The following is a 21,276-nucleotide window of genomic DNA, read 5'->3' as shown; positions in this document are numbered from 1 at the left end:
TGGAGGGAAAGTTTCTGAAAATCTATAGACAATAGCCTTGCAGGATTTTAAACACTTTCTCTATTTGGGTTTGCTGTTTTCTTTTCAAGAATCTGATGTTTTTCTTGATTGTAGAAACAGTTTAAGTTGTTTTAGTTTGATATACATCATTACTTTGCTGTTTATTGAACATTAAGGGGACATGTTGTGAATAGTAGAATTTAATATGTTTGATTCACAGGATCTGTAATAATCCGATGATGTCTTTGGGTTTGGTTAGACAAAGATTCCAGGATGTGACACATTTTGTACAAGAATGCAATCGGTTCAAAAACCGGTTCAAATGTACACATTTTTTTATTCCTAAAGTAATTTTCCAGTCATAGTCTTTATTTTAGTTGATGAAACCATATCTTTGTGTGAAAATCAGGAAATAGGACTAATTAGAGAATAATAATTACATGCAGAGGAATCTTGCTTTTTCATATTTCCAAAATGTTTACTACAAAAAGTGCTATTGTACATTTATAAATAATTAATTTAAGAGATCAATTTATGCTTAAGCGTGTCACAATAACAAATTTTGCTGAATGATAAATTATCCAAGAAGTTATTGCGATAAATGATAATATTGTGATTTTCAGACCATTTTCAAGTAATATATTATGATAATGCATGTATGTCTTCTCATAGCTCAATAAACTTTAATTTCTAACAAATATTTAACACTGGAACTGGAAGAATAGTAAAATATCCCTCCCAAAAAACAAAACTGAAGCCTCATTGACATCCGGTCTTTGGTAAAGAGCGAGAGAGACACGAGAAAAACAATCAATCATGGAAATTGACATTATTGAGCTTGTTTTAATTTATCATGCGGTAAACTGTTTTATTGCAACAGGCTTAAACTAGAATGGCTAGAGTTAGTCCACTTTGACGTATACCTATATCGGCTTCGATAGTCCAACTGGCCTGAAGGATTTTCTCTAGCAGGTGCTTTTGTTCTGTAAATAGGGCCATTACCTTATCAGTACCCTGGTAATGGCCTCAACGCATCTCACAGTTGCACAATAGACTTAGACTTCGACTTAGACTGACTTTGTTGTCATTTTCAATGCACAGGGTGTATAAAGAACGAAATTTCGTTGCATACGGCTCAGGACAATGTTTGAGGTTCCAATGTATTAGCTGTTTTCAACAGGCGCTTTTGTTCCGTAAATAAGGCCATTACTGGCGCACCCAAGCACAATGAAATCATTATAACCTAGCTATAACATAGCTTTATTTCAAAGAGAAACATTACTAATTTCTTTTAGAAAAACCTTTGCACATTTCTTGAAACAGATTGTATGTTTTGCAAACTCTATGTACATTTGGCAAAATGACCTGGATAATGCAGCACAACATCATGGATCAGCTGCAAAAGGTCACATCTCTCCAAAAACACTTCATGTATGCTTCAAAACTAAACTGAAGAGCACTACCTACAGGAGACCTGATCTCCTGCAGGTATCATAGATACCCACCCCCAACATGGACTATTCACATTCCCACCTTCTGGCCCGACGGTCAACGACCACATTTACAATTGAAGAAGGGATGCTAATTTGAGCCATCAGAGTCGTCAGGGTGGACTCCGGCCTTTTGGCCCTGCTGAGCCGATATGGGAAGGACTCGAAAACTGTATCATCCTAGTGTTAACTATGCATTTTTTAATAAATGTAAATATATTTTATCTGTTGCATTTTATTTGTTTTCTCAAGCCTGTGTTGGAAACGTTCCAAAAGAGGTGATTCTTATCACTTTCAAAAGACAGCCGACCTAAGCACCGATTAGACCATCCTTGACCTTTGGAGCAATACAACAATAACAGATAGGCCTGGTTTTAACGGAGCCGCTTCAGCTCAAACCCACAACTGAGATGAAACTGTAAAAGCAGTCAATCGCAATTTCTGCAAACATAGCAGTTCTAAATTCCTCTCATGAAAGGATGAAATCCTGAGCTGGTTGCACAGCTACTAAACCGGGTGCTTGTCTCTTTAAAAGGATAATGCCAAGCTTAGGCAACCAGTGATTTAACATTCAAGGCTGTGATTAATCCAGGGAAGTGTAGGGTTAAACGAGACACTGACTATGCACTCTATAACAGAGGACAGCTAGAGAGAGAGAGAGAGAGAGAAAGAGAGAGGAGGGGTTTAGAGAGTTCGCTCTGCATGTTCAGAAATCTCTCTCACTCTCCCTGTCTCTCACACGCCCAGGCCATGTGCAGCCGCCACATCACGTGCCGCTGCAGAGATCATCCAAGCTGGAGAGGCAGCATGCGAGCGAGAGCAGGAGACGGAGTGGAAGGGAAGGGAGGGGAGGAGGAGGAAATGGAGAGCAGAGCAGAGGGAGATTTAGAGAGGGAGGAAGCAGTAGAGATTACAGATTAAACAAACACTAGAGGAAACAGGAGACAAGTTCAGGCACTAATTCGTAACATTTTTCACATTTCACAATGTGCTTCCTCATGGCACAGATTACACGCCTAAATAAACTCCTACTGAAAGCATTCTGTGACATCATTCGGATTTTCAAATGAATTTTTACGTATTACATCAAAAAATCCACAAGTTTAAACTAAAGATGCAAAGATTCTTGGAATTTATGTTGATGAAATATTTCCAAAGCAGCTCTATACCTTCAAATGTGAACACTAACAAAATAAGTGCACATTTTTTTGTTGTGTAAAATGTATGCAGATATAAAAATGTTTTTTTGAAGAGGTTTTGTTTAAATTTGGTATTTTTTAAAACATTTTCAATGACACATTTCTACATGATCAAAACAAATTGATGGAAACAATCCCTCACTTGTGGCACATGGCACTACTGCTATTCATGCCTTTTTTAATGACCTTTAGTAAAAATCGTGATTTTCTCAGCTCACCAAAGGATTTTTATCACCTTTAGGTCTCTGGATGACCATAAAAAAAGTTTATTTTGTTTCTAGTGTTTCTGTTTATTATGTTTGTGATCATTATCCTGCAGAGTTAGGTTTTAAAAGCTCACATTTAGACGCCATTTCTTTGGCGTCTAAAGAAAAAACAGACCCACAGCATCACAGATCCTCCACCATAAAATCATCCTTGAGCCTTCAGTAGATGTCAGATACACCTGTAGTGTTTTTGTGTTGCTGAGAAGCTCAGCCTCGACCTCATTTGACCCTGGCTCAGATTTCCTGTTAGTCTAGCAAACTGCAAACATTTGCATAGAAATAAATGTTTTTTGGGGGGTTTTTTTCTGGCATGTCTGTGTGTAGATTGTGTTAAATGCTGTTATGAAGTCTTGGGAACTTTTGAGACTTAGAGATGTTTTTTTGTTTTTTATTTACTTTCTGTATCATCCTGCTCACTGTGTGGTGAAAAGATAAACATGGGTTCATATTCTGCCTTCTTTGTCAGAGTAACAATTCTTTCAAATTCCTTCCAAATTCCTTTTTAAATTTTAAAAAGGAATTTGCTTTCACTCTATATACAGGCTGGTTTAATCCTGTAGCCAATTTCTTGTTGCCATTTTCATGGACTACTAATGAAAGTTTCTAGACATTTTGATAAATGTAAAAACATCAATTATTATTAGGTTAAAAATTATTATTTCGTAGGAATAGATAAGGGTGTTAACAGGTTTGGCAGCAGTTATTGTCTTGCATGTAGTTTTCCCTCACTGATTAATGTACTCGTAATTAAATCCTTAACCTGGGTGCCATTAAGGTTGGGTGTATATGAATATGGTAAACAATTTTGTTATTAAAGAGCAGTAAAGAATAACACTAATGACACCATTACAAAACACTTTTAAGTCTTGGTTTAGCAGGCTTTAGAGTTACTTACACTAAAGCCAGTTGTTTATTTGTGGTGATCTAATTGATTAAAGGTCCAGTAGTTTCTGTCTTTTTTAAAGCACATCATCTGTTTAATGTAATTGGTATGATGAACTGTTTGGAGTGTCAAGTGTGATTTTTTTAAGATATATCAACTTATCCTGAGTAACAAATAGACCATAAACTTTATATTTTAAACTACTTGCTGTGCAGTTGTGTATTTTAAGCAGTCATATTCAGCTAAGTGAGATTATTTTCAATAGACTCCATAATAATATTGTCTTTTATGTTCATTTTCTCTTCTACCAGAATCAGAATCTGAGGTGGTAGAGAGAGCCGGTATGATGAAATCTGCAGCTGTGTTGGTGATCATACAGCTGAGACTGGGTTTGAGGAATGTCATGTGTGTCCAGAGTGAGCATCTGCTGCTGTGGGACTCTGTCCAACTGGCTGCACATCACATCCGGATGAAAAATGCAAGTTCATACACTCGGAATATATTGGGCAAGAATTTTTGCACTCCAAACAGTCTAACAATATTATACACACACCAATATCAGAATGATTATATTTTCGCGATATATTTTTAGGAAATCTTGGACCATATTTGCAGGCAGATGCTATTTTGCAAGTCAAGAAAGAACCTACTTGTAGTGGTGGTCCCATAGCATTGACATCTAACATATTTTAACTCTAGAAATTAGTTTCCTGTAAAATATTTTTCAGCATCCCCTAAAAACATTTTTCTTAAGCCTTTTTAAACACTCCACTGAGGCTGAAAATAGTTAACTTTGAGCATTCAGCTGTTGTTTTTTTCAGAAGCTTGTACAAAGTAACATTGTCTACCCGAAATAATTCTATGTTCATAGTGATCCAGTGGGATCCTCTGGTCAGTTCACTGGTCGGAGTAAAAAAAGCTAAATATCAGCAGAATCCAGGAACTTGACAATTTCTTAGTGCATCTCTGATCTCAATGGATGCAATAATACATTATTATTTTCTCCCTTATAACAGTAGTCATTGTGTTCAAGCACCCTATTTTTTGTTTCTGCATTCTTTTATTTCACACTTTTAATATAATTTGACTTATTTTGGTAAATTTACAACAACAAACTGATAATTTACCAAAAAAGGAATAAGCGGAAGCCAAGCCTTTTCTACCCTACTTGAGTCTACAAAATGTTTTAAATTTATGTGACAAGTAAATAGCTGAGATTTAAGAAGATCTAAGCCTTTCAACAGACCGTCCTAAATGTTTTTGTGCTCTCTATTATGTTTGTCAGGACCTGTCAGTGTCTATTTGCTTAACAACAAAGCTGAAATCCTCTTTTTATCTCAAACGTGAACTGAGAGGGAAAAAAAACGAATGCTGGCTTCAGTAAATAGCAGCATTTCATGGTTACAGTAAACCTGCCATGTGGCATCTGCACGCCGTCATCTGATCCATTCAGAGGCCAGTCAGTGTGTCATAATCTGATCTGACCACTGGCAGAGCTTCAGCGGTGATTTGGAAAGACGACGGTGACAGGAGGGGGAGGTCACTATGATCTCTATAATGCTGTGACATAACACGCAGTCGGTGTGTTGACACTGGGTGCAACACTCCCGGGGTGTGTCACCTGGACTCAGCTGTTTCTGGTGTGCGTCGGTGTTCTGGTGTTTTTGTACACTCGTGAACATTCACGTGCCTGCGTGTGTTTGTTCAAGTGTGCGAGTCCAGGCTTGTCTCGGTTTTTACGCACCGTCTGTGTTTTTTTCAGAATCCCACTGTGAAGTTAGGAGACACAGGTCACATTTTTTTTCCATTTTTTGAGCAATAGACATTAATTGAAACCTGGATAAGTCAGAGCTAAATAATCATTCAAAAAAAATTCTTAAATTATGTCATTTGTATGTCTTCTAGTGAACACATACATTATGTGTTAGTAATTCAGTATTTAATATTTTAATAGGAATAGACTTTGATGCTCACCCTGTGATGTGCAAGACAAATAGAAAAATTTGATTGAGTCTCACAGCAATGAACTTCAACTATTTGCCTATAAACAAATCAACCCACACTGTGCACTTTGTAGTTTTGTGAGTGCAATAATAATCAGATAATGATCTGGGACATGTGCTTTGATGCATAAACGAGGATAAAATCATGGAATTAGATCATTTCCTGCTGAACCCAAACTACTACTGCTATCGAACTTCAAACAGTTTTATGTGTGTCTGGAAAATCTGAGGCAAGTCAGACCTCAAAGAAAACTGGAAACCAGTATTGACCTGGAAGAGTCTGATCTCTAATAAGTCTGTAATAAAGACATCTCTCTGAATCTTGTGGTGTTGCCTAAGACGAAGAATTAGGGCCATACTAAGAAGAAAAAAAAAGAAATTATAAAATATTACACAAATAAAGTTGTAGTATTATTTGACTCCATCATATTATTAGTTAATTCTCTTTTTTTTTTCTTAGTATGACCCTAACACTGTCGTATTTGCCAAAGACAGAAGAATTTAAATTGAAAGCATAAAGAGGTGGTGGAGAGGGGACCTGCCTCAATGTTTACGTTCCAGGGAGGGAAGCCCTATTCATGTAACACACTCCTTGTATCACATCGCGTTTTCTTCCCAGCTTGTAAATGAAAAAAAAAAAGCAGGTGCCAGCAGAGTTCACAGCTTGTCTTCGTATCTTCCATGACAGAAACAAACAAAGAGGAAATGAAATGCTGTTCAAAGTCCTCATCTGATTTAACTGCTGACAACGTCTGCTGCGACTATTATTGCTCATAATGTTCTAAATGTTTCTAAAAGTACTGCTAAGCCCAGATCTGTGTCTGAAGGACTTTTGTCATAGCTGGTGCACAAGCCACAATTAGAATAGCAAAGATTCCTGCTACCACTGGACTTTGTTGCTGCCACTAAAGAAGAGCACTGAAATCTTTTCTAGTTGCTCCATTATTTCAGATTTAATAATGTGTCTGAAACAGAAACTTTGGTAATTCCTTTGTCATAGATGTAGTGTGAAATATCCAGTTGATTGTTTCCATCATTTCTGTTTCAATCATCTTGGCTTGATTGAACGACTGCCAATATGTTGCTTTTAAATATCACAACAGAAATATTTGGTCCAAAATGACCTGCAGAATATGGCAAATCAACAAAATAATTACAATAAAATTTTAATCTTTTATTGTAAAGCATTAGTTAAATCAATTTCATTATCTGACAGGTTTAAAATGAACTGGGTTAAACAAACAATCTGATATGAAACTGTTCCAGCAATCATATTTAGAGGTGAAAAATAAAAGATGTCTTTTCCCTGATCATTTGTGTTAATAACAGAATGTATGTTTGATGTTGTATATGTTTTGGCACAACCAGCATAACAAAGGCACCTCCCGTCGGATTTACTCACCAAAACTAAATTACAACTTTCTGCTGAGTTCAGAGTGGTTCTGTTTATACCTCCGGGTGTAACGGCTGTGGAACAGCCTGAGCTTAACAAAATAGTTAGGTAAATTTTTATAAGTATCTTTTATAAATATTTAATAACTTATTTGGAATTTGTAGCTCGTCTCGCATCTTCAATAAACAAAAAATCAGATTAGTATTTTCCTAAGGTTGAAGCTAATGGCTTGTCTGAGCTGGCAGAGTTCCAAAGTGGACCTTTACCATCTCAAAACCACTCATATTTTTCCAATATGTTTATTTAAATGTGACTCTTTTAACCATTGTCTTTGTTGCATTACATTCAAGTCTGCCATTATTTACATAGTAGAGAGGATAGCAATCTTCCATCTGAAATAATGTTGAATTGGACCTGTTTTGTTTCCACTCAGAATAGAGAAATTAACCTAGAAAATTCACCATCATACTCAGTCAGGATGGTGGTTTAAATGTTCTACAGACAACATCAGAATTAGCATCTTGTGAATGATTTAGGATGGTAGAAAAAGAAGAACCTCAACTCAGATTAGTTGTTAGCTTCAGCATTTGGGAAACACTTATGGTGATACTAAAATATATTAACACAGCTTCTACTGCAGGTAATGACTGCATTGTCATAGATTTTCAACAGGACCTCGCTTGGCTCTCTCCCTTCTTCCCATTGCTGCAGATATGGCTTAATTTGTCCATTGGCCCAGATGTTGCTTGACTGATGGTTTGATTTGCTAACTATACTGACTGTATTTCTATATATTGTATTGGAGATCTAGTGATATAGTTACTTCCTGGTTTTAATTCTTTGGACGGATCAGCGATAGTCAGCAGCACAGAACGGAGGAGTGAATTGTTTCATGTTCCAAACTGTCTTTTAGATTTATCATTTAAAGATGCAAAAATTAACTGATTGATGGTGATATATGAGCACATGGCTATAATTCTACTTCAGATGAGTGATATGGCTTTCTGCCCAGGGCAGAACAGTAAAGGGGGCACCACAGAGGGGAAAAATAATTCAAATTAATATAACATTTAAAGTTGCAGTCTGCTAATGCTTATTTGCATGTTCAATTTGTATTATTATATACTAAAAAGTGAAAAACAATTATTTTAAAACTCAGCTTTATATTTCTGAAAATTTATTCTAATTTCAAAAACACAATAAATAAATAAATATTTGTCACAAATTTTTGACATGTTAGATTGAGATAAATGTGAAAAAAAGTTTGCTTTCCAGTTTCTCTTTTATCTAAGGCAATTGGCATGAAATTATTTCTGCATTTCCGTACGTCTTCACATCGTTAATAATTATTTTTGCAGAATGGGCTTCATCAGGGAAGTAGGTGTGCATTTGGGTGGTTTTTGAATGTACTCCCAACCTGTACAGGGTGTACCCCACTTCTAGCCCAATGATTACTGGAGGTGGGCACAAGCTCTCCTGCAATCCTGCACGGATAAGTGGGTATGGATAATGATGGCTGACTCACCAAAAACCATTAACACATTTCTTTCCTGAGAGATTTCTCATACTGCGCATTGTTTCAATTTTGAGCCTCACTCCTCTGCATCATCTTATTTCATTGCATTACACTGCGTTGAGCCATGTTGTGTTAAATCAGAGTGGATCGTAGTTGACATTCACATCAAACTGGATGAAATTGGTGTTTGCTGCTCATGAATCTGGAATCGACCACAAAGCAGACTCCCGTAGAAATGTGGAAGAAATAAGTCGGAGAGGAAAAGGTTCAAGGTCCAAACTCTTCCTAGCTGATAATATTAGAACAGCTAAATTAAAATATGTTTTTCTGAAAACAATAAAAGCTAGCCCTGTTTTCTTTAATGTTAACCAATAAAAAAACATAACATTTTCACTTACTGCTCCCATTATGTGACTTGTAATTGCTATAAATTGTAGGGGGGACTCTTTTGAAGAACAAATTGAGTACAGTGCAGTAATTGTAAATACAATTTTAAGCAATAAGAATTTGCTGAGGGTGAAAAGTCAGTGAAAAAAATACACAAAATTAGCTAAATTACAGTAATTTCTGCATGTTAATTGTTATCTTTATCCTTGTATAATTAGCGTGATTACTATTCTTTTTGTTGTAGCTTTGCTCCCTTTTATTGCATAAGAGAGTTGATTCAGAAAATGACAACCTGATTTTTTTTAGGACAACATAGAATTAGTCTGCAATTTTTTTTTCAGCTTTGATTGTGTGTTTTCTCTTAAACATATTTCTGCATCACCTTCCTGCCAAAAGGCCTTTTTTGCAGCTGTGAGTTTGTTGCATTCAGCTTTACATGTAGGTGGATCACGTGAGATTTTTAGTGGATCTAACAAGAGATTAGTCAAGAGGAAGAGCTGCTCACCTGACTCTCAAACCGGAGGCTCTCTATTTTCTGCTGCTGTGGGCGTCTCTGCCCACGGCAGCTGATGTCTTCACATGTTGTTGGCAAACAGTCTAGTGAAATGACAGCTCAAAATAAAAAAAAATTAAAAATCCTGAAAATGAAGCAAAGGAAAATTTCTTAATGTCATCAATATTCAATTCAGTTTAATTTGAAAACACTTTGCTGATCCCAAAAATGAAAAATAAATGTTGCGACTCTCAAAGTTCTCCAGAGCTGTCATAGATGTTGATAGTTGTGGGCAGGAAGGATCTCCTGTAGCTGTCTGTAATGCAGCAGTTCTGAAGAAACCTGAGACAGAAGACACTGTTGTAAAGTGTTACATGGCTCCCATTGCAGTATTTCTGTTTTAATAATGAAGGATTTTAACTTGGAATTCTTGACTTGATTAAAGCATGATTAGAAGTGAAACCTTTTTAGATTGTATCATTAAATGGGCAAAGACCTCGAAAAGGTTTGATGTTTTCTTGTTGACATCATAACATGTTCTGATTTGCAAGATATTGGTGAATTTAAATCTAAGTTGCACATCATTTACTCACTGAAATATAAATGAATAAGAGCCTGGCGTGCAGAAATAGAGAAACACATAATCTCAGCTAAATTAATCCAAGCAGAGAGAATCAACGGCTGCTTCTCCAAATGCCTCCTGCTCTCAGACAGGAAATGAAGCCAGACGGGCCGCGTTAGGCGGCTGTTTACCCGGCAGCAGCAGAAGCCATGTTCTTGGATCAGTGTCAACTTTTCACCCAAAATGGCTGTTATTAGGACAAGGCTTTGGGCAGACTTATCCAGGATCAGCCCCTTTCAGCTGCCAGAGAATCATCAGCAGTTCGGCTGATGGATTCACAGAAGGAACAAATAATGTATAGATTCAGATATTCCTCATATTTAGTGATTCATGATTAATAGGCAAGAGTGCAAAAAAGAGCTTATACTTTGGTACAAATTTATTTTTTAAAATATTTTTTTAATATCATCTGTATCAAAGGATACAGATGTTTTACTAACATTCAAATATTTCTAGAGCTATAGTGCTCTAAGTTTTTTGTTAGGTTTTCACTTGACATTTGTATCTTTGTAATGAACTAAAAACATGTGTTGTTCAAAAATACCAAAGTAAGTCAACAGGCATGTTCAACCCAGAACTGAGACCCATTTTTACACCTAAGAGCCAATGCACAAAAAGCCAATGATGTTATGGGGACTGGAACTGATGTGTTACTGTAATGTCTCTGAGCTGCATGTAGAGGCCATCAGAGAGCTGAAGAATCAGTGTATTTCAGAGTATATTAGCATTGTAGATAGTTAAGATCAAACCTTTGTAACAAAATATAAATTACACATTATTCATGGAAAAAGGATCTGAGATGAATTTTTTTTATTGCATTTACACTGCATTAAAAACAGGAATAAATTTAGTTTAAGACATTTTTTGAGTTTGCCCTTGACTATTGAAGGTAACTTCTGAAAAGCTCAGAATAAAGACACCAACACTTTAGACTATATAGAGGACAGGGTTGAAAAGGTTATGTAGGCTTTTATCAACTACTTGCTAAGTGGTGGTCTAAAAATTGTTCTTTACTGCTTTGCTTGTTCTCTTTGCCATATACTCACTGGTAAAAATTACTTTTTTATGCTTCTGGATATCTTGACTTCTCAGTGCAGACTTGTGATCAATCAAGGACTTGTAAACAAAAGTCACATGGACCCAAAATGCACCCAAATGTTTAGTGTAGAGGGTTTTGGTAATCTGCGATGATGTGGCAAAGAAGACCTATTGAATCTTTTTCCACAAAAAATGGCTCCGGTTTCAAAGTTTACACCAACATTTTTCTCTGCTAAATAAAGAACGCCCACACGTTCTTTAGAAAAATTTATTGAAAACCTTCCATGAGCAGCTAATTATTAATCAAACCTTTGTAAAGTGTATGTAAGTATGAGGGGTAAAAGGTAAGAAATCGAACAATAATCAGTTTTATAGTATGATTACTGCTGAGGATGAAGAATCATGATGGTTGCATGTCACTATGCAGTTAAATCAAACCTCTACTTTGGGTAAAACTGCATCACATTGATTAAAATTACATAATGTGGCACAACATGCTAAGTAAAAGTGTAAACCAGGGCCGGTTCTCTGCGCTCATCAAGGAAGTCATCAGCAAAGTCAAGAAGGAGCCAAACTGAAAGTCAACAACACTAAGAAGATTTTATCTCCGAGTTCAGCCGCAGTTCAAATCTGAAAATCTCCGCCATTCACAAAGTTTACATGTCCACTCAATGAGTAAATGTTTTCAGCTGGATGTCTTAAAAGAAGGGGTTCTCAGAAAATTGCTTCACTTCATTCATCCCTCCCCCTTTTCTTCATGCATTGTCAGTCAGAGGTTGGTTGTGTTTTTTTTAGCTGATCTGAATAATGACATGACTGACAGTGAGCAGCAGCAGGTGACAAGCAGCAAATCAGTGTCAGTTCAGCTGCTTTGCATGCAGAAAAAGCCACAGAAAATGGTTTGTACTAAAGACTTTCTGTCTTCAAGACAGTAAAGCAAGGTGAATTTGATGGAAAACCCATAAGTTCTATAGATAAGTATTTGAAATATGTTGATTAAAAGCAGCTTTCTATATTTTTTGTGGTTACACATAGGGAAAAGAACCATAAAACTGTGTGATGCTCCCACCACTGTTTTGGTTGATATTGTTCACCATCTATGCAGCTATTTATAAATGGTGGCACAGAGCCCGGAGCTCTGAAGTGTCTTACAAATGTTGCCACAATACATTTCTGACTAGTGCCGGATGATTTCTAAGCTAACATTTGAATTTCTCCCTATTGAGGAGATATGTCCTAGCACTAAAATAAGATTTCTCCAGTTAGCAAAATTGGAAAGAAATGTCATGATAACTAGCGAGTGCAATGATTTGGCTGAGAATGGACTTACTATTCCTGGTTCTGTGGTGTTCCGTTGAGAAAAGCAAAGATGGGCTAAAGCAGAATAGCTGCAGGCTAAAAAGATCCATGGAAGGATTTCACATCCACTGGCACACAATGTACCAGCAGGATCTCCTGGATGATTTAGCCTTAATTAGGCTTTGTATTCCTGATAATTTAGTACTCTCACTAAACTATTTTAGAACTATTGTGTTTTCTCAAATTTATATGCATTCTTGAATCAACATTTTATTACATAGAATGATCATTAATGTTTTATTGCTGATCTTTAAGACTGAAGTGAAATTAGATTTTTAATGTGTCAAAGAACAGAAAGAAAATTCCAACCTCGGCGAAAATTGAGTTTGTTGTGCTTCTCTGGCAAGTTTTTCTGACTCAACACTGACACCAGGTGGATAAACTTTGCCATTGCATTTTTGCTTTGTTTAAGAACAACAAGTTTTAAGTGCCAAACGGATTTTAAAAGCAAGTTTGATACATTGAACACAATCATAATTAAGTAGAAAACAGCAGAGAGAAAGGGGAGAGGAAACACCCAGCATTTCTTCTTTACTGCTGTTATGAGATGAGCTGGAACATAATGTTCATGACCTCTGGGGTAATCCCCTTTATGGACATTTCAGACTCAGGATGAAGCCGGGGGGACAGAATGTACAGCTATGGTTCCTGTAGCTCCAAAACAGACCAAAACCCCAAGGTTTTCATAATACCAAGAACTTGTTACAGTTAAAAAATATCTATGAATTACCTATTTTTAACAATAAATCGACAACTGCAACTTCAAATGTATTTACACTGTATATATAAGCACATCTGAAGAATATGAAGAAATTAATAATAAAATAAACAACTTAGAGTCATCTGATTAATTGGTTATCTTTTAATAAGTCTAAGTAATGATAACTAATAGGCAAAATTATTGTCAGCCTTCAATTTATAAAATAAATGTAAATGGAGCATTATCATAATTTCTAATTTAGTTTTTTTTAAGTTGATCGGAGTGTCCTGGAATGATCTGTAAATACTTTTATTTTTTTACTGTAACATAAATATGGCCCATTTCTCAATTATATTTCCTAATGGGAGAGACAAGAAAACCTATCATACAAATAAGGTGGATGTGTGTTGATTTGTTTTACAATATAAGAAAATAAATATTATGCCAAATCGCCGTAACAACCATTAGATGCTTCATGGTAACTGGTAAAGATGTTGACCTTCATCAGATGAGAATAAAGTGAAGCTTTTCAGGCAACAATCACTCTATGTTGACCAGTTATCAAAGAAAATAGTGAACATGCAGAAAAGGATTTTGCATTCACGGTTAAGTGGAAAATCTGTGATGCTGTGGACACCAGAGCACTTCACTGTGAAGACTTCTGTCAGCTTAAAATGGGTCGTTGTTGGGTCTTTCACCAGGATTATGATAATGACTCCAAACATATGGACAAATCAGCACAGAACTGCAACGCAAAATCATAAAATCTCTTTCTTGGTTGTTTCATTCCATTTCCCTCTGTTGGGATCTTCTCCTCCATCATCTTCATCCTGTTTGTCTCCAGCTCTGCTGTTGCTCTCTGACATGTGGAAGTCTCTGACTCTGGCAGCAGATGGACTCTAATCTGCTGCTGAAAGTAAAACTCCATGATGATGATGATGATGATGAGTGGACAACCAAACGAGTAATTAAGCTGCTGTTTCTGTGTTCATTGCATCCCAGTGGCGTGTAAAGCAGATCAGACATCAGTGGAAACATGAAAAAGATTAAAAGGACTTAGCACACAATTTTAATGATGTTTTGTTTGGTGGTATAGGTACACTGAATGTATATATTTAATTATTTACTATTTCATTGAAACATTTAATATTAATTTAATATGATTTAGAGTAAAAAAATTGGATGGAAAAGTACTTTTCTTAAAGAAATACTTAATTTCTGTTTTTGTGAATAATCTTGGAATTTTGTGAAGATTAAATTAAATATGTATACTGGGACACAGACACGTCTGTAAGGAACCTAATAAAAATCCAAAAATACATATTTTGTTTTCTGTAGGTGGGCAGTCAGTGCCCCAGGACCCCTCGCCCACTTCCACCTGCCCTCCAGGGCCGCCGGGGCCTCCGGCTGGTGCCAACGGCAGCAGCGACGTCATGGTGAACTTTGACCCTGACCCGGCAGACCTGGCACTGTCCAGCGTGCCAGGGCAGGAGGCGTTTGACCCACGGCGGCATCGCTTCTCAGAGGACGAGCTGAAGCCTCAGCCGATGATCAAAAAGGCTCGCAAGATGCTCGTCCCAGACGAACAGAAGGTACTACATCTCCCACAATCCACTTCTGTCTGGCATAAAAACCAATCCATTCACTGCAGCAATGCGGTTTTTTTGTTGAAACTGAATGACAGAAACCTTTGTCGGTACGTCAATCCAGCAAATACAAATTATGATCTAAACAAAATATAGACTGATTTATAATTTTATGTAATTTCATATTTACATTTTGGGGAGTTTAAATATTTTTGGTTGACTGGCTTCAAACTCTGTTGATCTGGATGCCACACTGTAATTATGTACTAAGAGGCACAATCAATAATCATAAGCCTGAATAGAGCATTTGTTTTCATGATTTGATCATATTTTGCAGAAAAAGGTGACTTCCAGGTCAAATGATTTCAGGGACTTTCTTCTGATTCAAATGACATAAGACAAAAAATAAAAATCTAAATCTAAATTCTTAACTTGATCATCACAAAGGTCACTGCTCTGTGCTGCTCTGGAAGATCTTAAAAAAAACAAAAAACCTTACGGAGCGTGACGTCCAACTGGTGTTAATGCCTCTTGACAAGAGCTCTAAAATATTTTGTTCTCAGCTCATTGCACAATAGGCAAAGCTGTGATCTATTGCTCATGGTTTCACAGTTCAGCAAGGAGCAGCTGCATCTCCTGAAGCGCTTATAATTTATGGAGAGATGAAGGCACTCACCTCGCCGTGTTCAGTCGCGGTTAGTTTCATCAATCACGTGTGCAGCTATGACAAAAAAACCAAAAGAAAAAATTATATTGGGTCAATCCTAAAGGTGAGTTTCATATCAGTGCAGCAGCTTTTCATGAGCGGGATCAGCACTGCAAAAATAAAATGCCGAGTATTTGTGAATTGCATCACAAATCAAATTATTTCACATGATTTTACGCCAACAGAAACAGCGGCAGGAAATGTTTTATGCTAAGTGAGGTTTAACCTTTTGAGAAAATCTCCAAAAACAAACAAATAAAGAAAATATGAACACACCACAGCTGAGGTATTGTGTAACTCTTATTTTCTCAATAATTGTTGCAAAAGTACCTTTTTTTTCTGCCTGTAGTCGTGGATTGATGACAACCAGATGTAGATCGATCTGTAAAGGAAGCAGTAACTCTTTTGGACCCACGCTGATCCGCTCGTCATAAATCGTTCAGATAGAAATCTCTGGTTTTGCTTTCTATTTGACCTCTTTTTTCAGCTCTGTTTTTCCCTTAAGTTATTTCTCTGCCCAATAATCTCCTTGTTTGATCTTCAGTAGAAGACAGAATTTTTTTATGTGACCTTCAAACTACAGTATTGCTGCAGGATTTCTGCAGAGGGTTTATTGGTTCAACACAGCAGCTCAGCGGGTCTGCTTTGTACAGCTGGATTGGGTTCATTCAAACGATGGGTTTTTATTTTGCATCTTTTCAAATGGCATGTTTTAGAGCCTCCAGTAAATGATTAATCAGCTACTAAATTAGTTGACAATTATTTAGATAATTGATTAACCGCCATTAATTCGATGACTTTTTCAGCCCTAGTAGTGATATTTATTCTTCCGCAATTGTTCACATTTTTCTAGTGTAGATCAAATCTTGCCTGATGTAAGCTTCATAGTCAAGTAGTTAAGCAGGCTTCAAAAAATGTAGATTTTCATCTATCCATCAATTTTCTTACACCCATTGGGGTCAGGAGAGGTGCTGGTGTCTATCTCCAGTGGTCAACGAGCGAGAGGCGGGGTACACCCTGGACCAGTGGTCATTGTTCCCCAAAGTTCTCCAACTGACAACAGTCTAGGATGGTGTTAACCAGAATTAGGAGGTTATTTGTGATATATTGTGCAGCTCCACAAAAAAACTAGGCTTACTTTATAGAGTTTCTTCTGTTCTAGTGTGCTGTCGTAGCTTTAAATGTTCTCTAGTTGTAAGTATTGAGCTGTTGTTGCCTTTTTTCCTTTCCTGCCATCTTTCTACTCATCACATGACTGACCCTTGTCATCCCACTCTCCCCTCTTTTTCTTTTCTCTCCTCCCTTCACCTTTTCCCCCCCATACACCCCAACATACCACACCGGCGCCGCCAACAGGACGAGAAGTACTGGAGCCGGCGTTTGAAAAACAACGAGGCGGCCAAGCGCTCGCGAGACGCACGGCGACTGAAGGAGAACCAGATCTCGGTGCGCGCCGCCTTCCTGGAGCGGGAAAACGCCACCCTCCGGCAGGAAGTGGCCGACATGAGGAAGGAGCTAGGCCGCTGCAGGAACATCATCAACAAGTACGAGAGTCGGCATGGAGACTTGTGAAGACGGAGGAGGACGACAAAAGAGGGGAAGGATCTGAAGAGGAAGAGGAGTTGAGAGAAGGGTACGACCCAACAACAGCAGCACTTTAGTTGAAGTGACGAGGGGGCAAAGCCGGAGTAGATCTGCAGTAAGCGCTGTGTGACACCAGGCGCAAACATGGCCTGTTTGGTCCAGTTTTAGCAGGATACCACGACAAAAAAAGCGCAGTGATGCCACTTTACCCCAGTTTGACTCTTCGTATTTGCTATTTCACTGAATCCACACTCTGTACTGTACGGTCACACCGCATCCGTCCCCTCCGACGCTGTGCTTGCGCCCGGTGTTGCACTGCGTTTTTTGCAGGTAGTGCATTCTGACCTGCTGCTCTGGCCAGTTCAAACAGGGTGTTGAGTTCACAGTATGCCAGTGAAATGTCACTTTTTAAGCTCAAGGCATGGACACAAGCCAGGAGAGATCAGATGTGTAATTGTTTTATGGGTTTTTTCTATAACTAGTACAAAAATCTTATATTTTTGAACTGGGCAGGAAGGTAGAACTAGTCCAGCAAAATGGTGGGGGAGGAGGATGAGGAAGACGTGCAGGGTTTTCGTCCAGAACGCAAAGAGATTTTGACAAATGATTACTGTATATTTTTCTATTAGCAGAGATATTAAGGAGGAGGATTTTAGAGACAATCTTTTGTACATTTTATATATTGGGGAAGGGGCGGGGATTTCAGCTGGACAGTCACGGGGCCACATATAACTCTTTTCCTCTCAGCTGATTATTGCTAGTAAACAAAAAGATCTATTTTCAATGTTACGGAGCGGGTTAGTCAGAGGAAGATGTGTAACAGAGAATGTATCAAGGTTGAATCAGGTATTTCACACAGACAAGGCGAGGTAACTCAGTAATGATTTTTTTTTCTTTACGAGAAAGGGCGATGGAAGCATGACCAGAGGAAGAAACAAAACCTGTATAGCTTAAAGAAACTTTAGTGTTTGTTTTTTTCCTTGTGAGCTCGGTTTGAGCACTTGAGTTGTTTTCTTCTACTTGATTCTGTGTCTGACTTTTATTAATAATCACAGGGCTTTTATTTTTGTGAAGGTGAAGGAGAAAAGGAAAAAAAAAATAACACAGGAAGTAATTAGCCATCCAAACAGCTGGATGTGAGCAGATGTTTGAGAGCAAAGAAAAATAGAGCAGTGTTTTGCTGGCAGGTTTGCATTTAATTAGTAGAAGAGCTGCTCACATGTATTTTCTATTTACTCCTCAGTCATGTCCAGGAAATGTGCTAACTGGTTTAGGGTTGTGACTGAAAATGTCAGCATGCAGACACAAACAAACACACAGACACGCCCAGTCCTCTCCCTTATTTGAATCTTTATTGTTGTTGGTGATGTTGTTATGGACTTCTATGGTGCTGACCTGATCCTCCACCTGACAAACACACACACAAACAGACAATAATCATATTTACACATATGCAAACACACATCTGAAACACATTACTGAACTGCCTATACATTTTCTTTGTCTTTTATTCTTATTTTTAGTTCACATTTTCTTTCTTTTATTGTGTATCGTAATGAAAACTCCTATATAGATTTACACACAAACACTTTATCTATACCTCTCCTTCAAACTTTACCCAATGAGAAAGAGAAACGCACCCTACTGCTACTGTACCATACAACTGTACTATTAAATATTAAAGTATTCACTAGATATATATATGTGTATACGATATATGCTTGAATTATGTGATTATAGTTGTAACATACATAATTGAATATATTGCAGAAAAAAAACAAGATTTCTCTCAGGTGTTTCTTTTTTTGTCTGAGGTATAAAATCTGTTTGACTATGATAATAAAAACAGGAGCAAAAAAAAATCTTTCATCAAAAACCAGATTTTTGGAGGGTTTATTGGAAGAAAAAGTTGTAGTCTAATGTTTAGTTGTTATTTTAGTTCAGTTTATAACCAACTCACTTCAATATTTCAGAGAAAGTTAAACAACAGGCCTCAGGACTTTTCACTAATCCCCACAGTTACTGTAGCTCTGCCTGTCAAGCTCTGGATTCAGGAATGAAATAAAGGTTTAATATGAAAGTTGACCACGAGGTGCTGCTACTTTTTGTTGGTAATCGTGAAAAAGAAAAGAAGACTATAATTTTTTTATATTAGTACTAGAAGATGCACACTTTTTACCATTGAGATTTCTAGTGGTTATGTTTTAGATCCACCATCTTATCCAAATATTTGTTTCTGACTCCAATAAAGCCCCGCTTGGTCAAAACTCAATGCTAACATGCTAAAATGCTAATATTGAATCTCTTCCCACTGACACTTGACACTGAATCAGCATTTTAGCTGAAATAAAAAAGTTTTTCCTATTTGTTTTATATTTAACTGTTAGCTGGGAAATAAATTCAAGACCTGGATCTCATTTTAAAGAGAAATGTTTTGTTAAAATAAGAAGGTTTCTCATGTTTAAATATTGAATGACAATAATAGCTTTATTGTCTGATTAAAGATATTAAAATATATTAAACATGAATAAAATATTTCAGTTTAAGAACGAATCAAGATATTCTTTTACATTTTCATGTTAGTGATACTGTCATTATCACCACCTTCAGGCACTCAATCAGGTTTACAGCAATTTCATCTGTGCTGTTTTTTACAGTTTTTCTACATTTTATTCAGATATAGAAGAAATTAGAAAATTGTTTATATAGATAAAAGTACAGTTAATATGGTGGAACCAGATGGAAATAAAATTCTTCTAATATGATAATGAAAAAATAGTTTGAAGTAGAAGGACATTTTGGACATTTTGTTTTGCTTCAACACTGACATGCTATTTCAAACTTTCGGAATCAAAAAGTTACAGTCTTTCTAAATGCACCACAATGTTGTGCATTAAGTCCAAAGCTTGACAGGCATCTCGTTGTGGTCCATTACACGCTAACAGAGGTAGGGATGTTGTGAATCATGTTAGAACTGCCCAGTTCTTATTTACACATAGCAACTGTACCATTTTTTTACCTGCTATGTAGTCACAGTTGTAATTATTGCTGCTCTTGTATTTCTTTTAAATAGCTTCCTGCCTGTTTTCTTTAGGAGATGTTGTGTTTTGATTTTTGGCACATCACCCTTTGATTCCCAACAGCAGCTTTTATTTAGCAGTGAGTATGTGTAAACCTTTTTCTTGTCCTCTTTTTAAGGTAATATTTGTAGTCTGACACAAACTTTTGACTATAAATCCCCATACAAAGGAATCTCAAAGCTTCTTCCAAGTGCATATGAAAGTTTCTGTTCTTTCTTGAGATATCTGGGATTTCTGATTTCCTTTCACACACCTTTCAGAAACCTTTTGACAGTGCTATTTTTCTATGTAATTGTGTTGTTGAGCGTGTTGCAATTTTCTCTGGTGGGTGTTTGAGCCCCAGTCTTCACATGGAGGCAGCAACAATTTGCTGTTGTCGACAATGCGGGTAATACTGACAATAATGGTGATAACAATAATGGACACAGCCTTGATATTTCTTCTTCAACTTTGTGGATTCTCAGCCAACTTCTCCTTGTCGTGATTGACTGTTATTAACTACAAGCGCAACTCCAGCCGGACTCCTCACCAGTATTGTGCGCAGGCCACAGCGTTGATGGCATATGTTGGTATTTCTTTCTCCCTTCAGACACAAATAAAGGCTAATCCCTATTCACTGACAAAACTTCTCAAGTGTCTTAATGTGTGATCAAAAAATGAGCTCAAACCTTGCGACAAAACTTCCCTGACTATTATAAACAGTGTGTAAAGTGTGTGAACCAGGAAACTATTGAATTATCACTGACTTCACAGCAAAAAGAAAAAAAAGACAAAGGAAAATCATCTGACTGGTCAACCTATGAAACACATTTCAGGTGCTAAAGTAGAAAGACAGCAGAAGTGGTTTTGCAGAACCAATTAATGCAAAATGGATTTGAAGGCCTTTTTCAAACAAGAAACAGTCCCTTAATCTACGATAAGAAAGATTATTCACAAATGCTAAACAATTAAGACGTCTGCCAGTTTTCGTG

General features: G+C 37.0%; 1 protein-coding gene across 1 annotated transcript in view; it reads left to right on the top strand.

The window, feature by feature from the left end:
* LOC102237376 (hepatic leukemia factor-like) overlaps positions 1–20,930 on the top strand; it is a 37,866-nt gene extending 16,936 nt beyond the window's left edge. Inside the window, exons 4-5 of the mRNA XM_005808164.2 lie at positions 14,688–14,941; positions 16,998–20,930. Coding sequence (XP_005808221.1) covers positions 14,688–14,941; positions 16,998–17,213 — 470 coding nt within the window. The 3' untranslated portion in view covers positions 17,214–20,930. The remainder of the gene's footprint in view (positions 1–14,687; positions 14,942–16,997) is intronic.
* The last annotated feature ends 346 nt before the right edge of the window (positions 20,931–21,276 follow it).

This window comes from Xiphophorus maculatus, chromosome 13 (genome assembly GCF_002775205.1).
Source record: "Xiphophorus maculatus strain JP 163 A chromosome 13, X_maculatus-5.0-male, whole genome shotgun sequence".
Lineage (NCBI taxonomy): Eukaryota > Metazoa > Chordata > Actinopteri > Cyprinodontiformes > Poeciliidae > Xiphophorus > Xiphophorus maculatus.
This window is presented reverse-complemented; position numbering and strand designations above follow the sequence as displayed.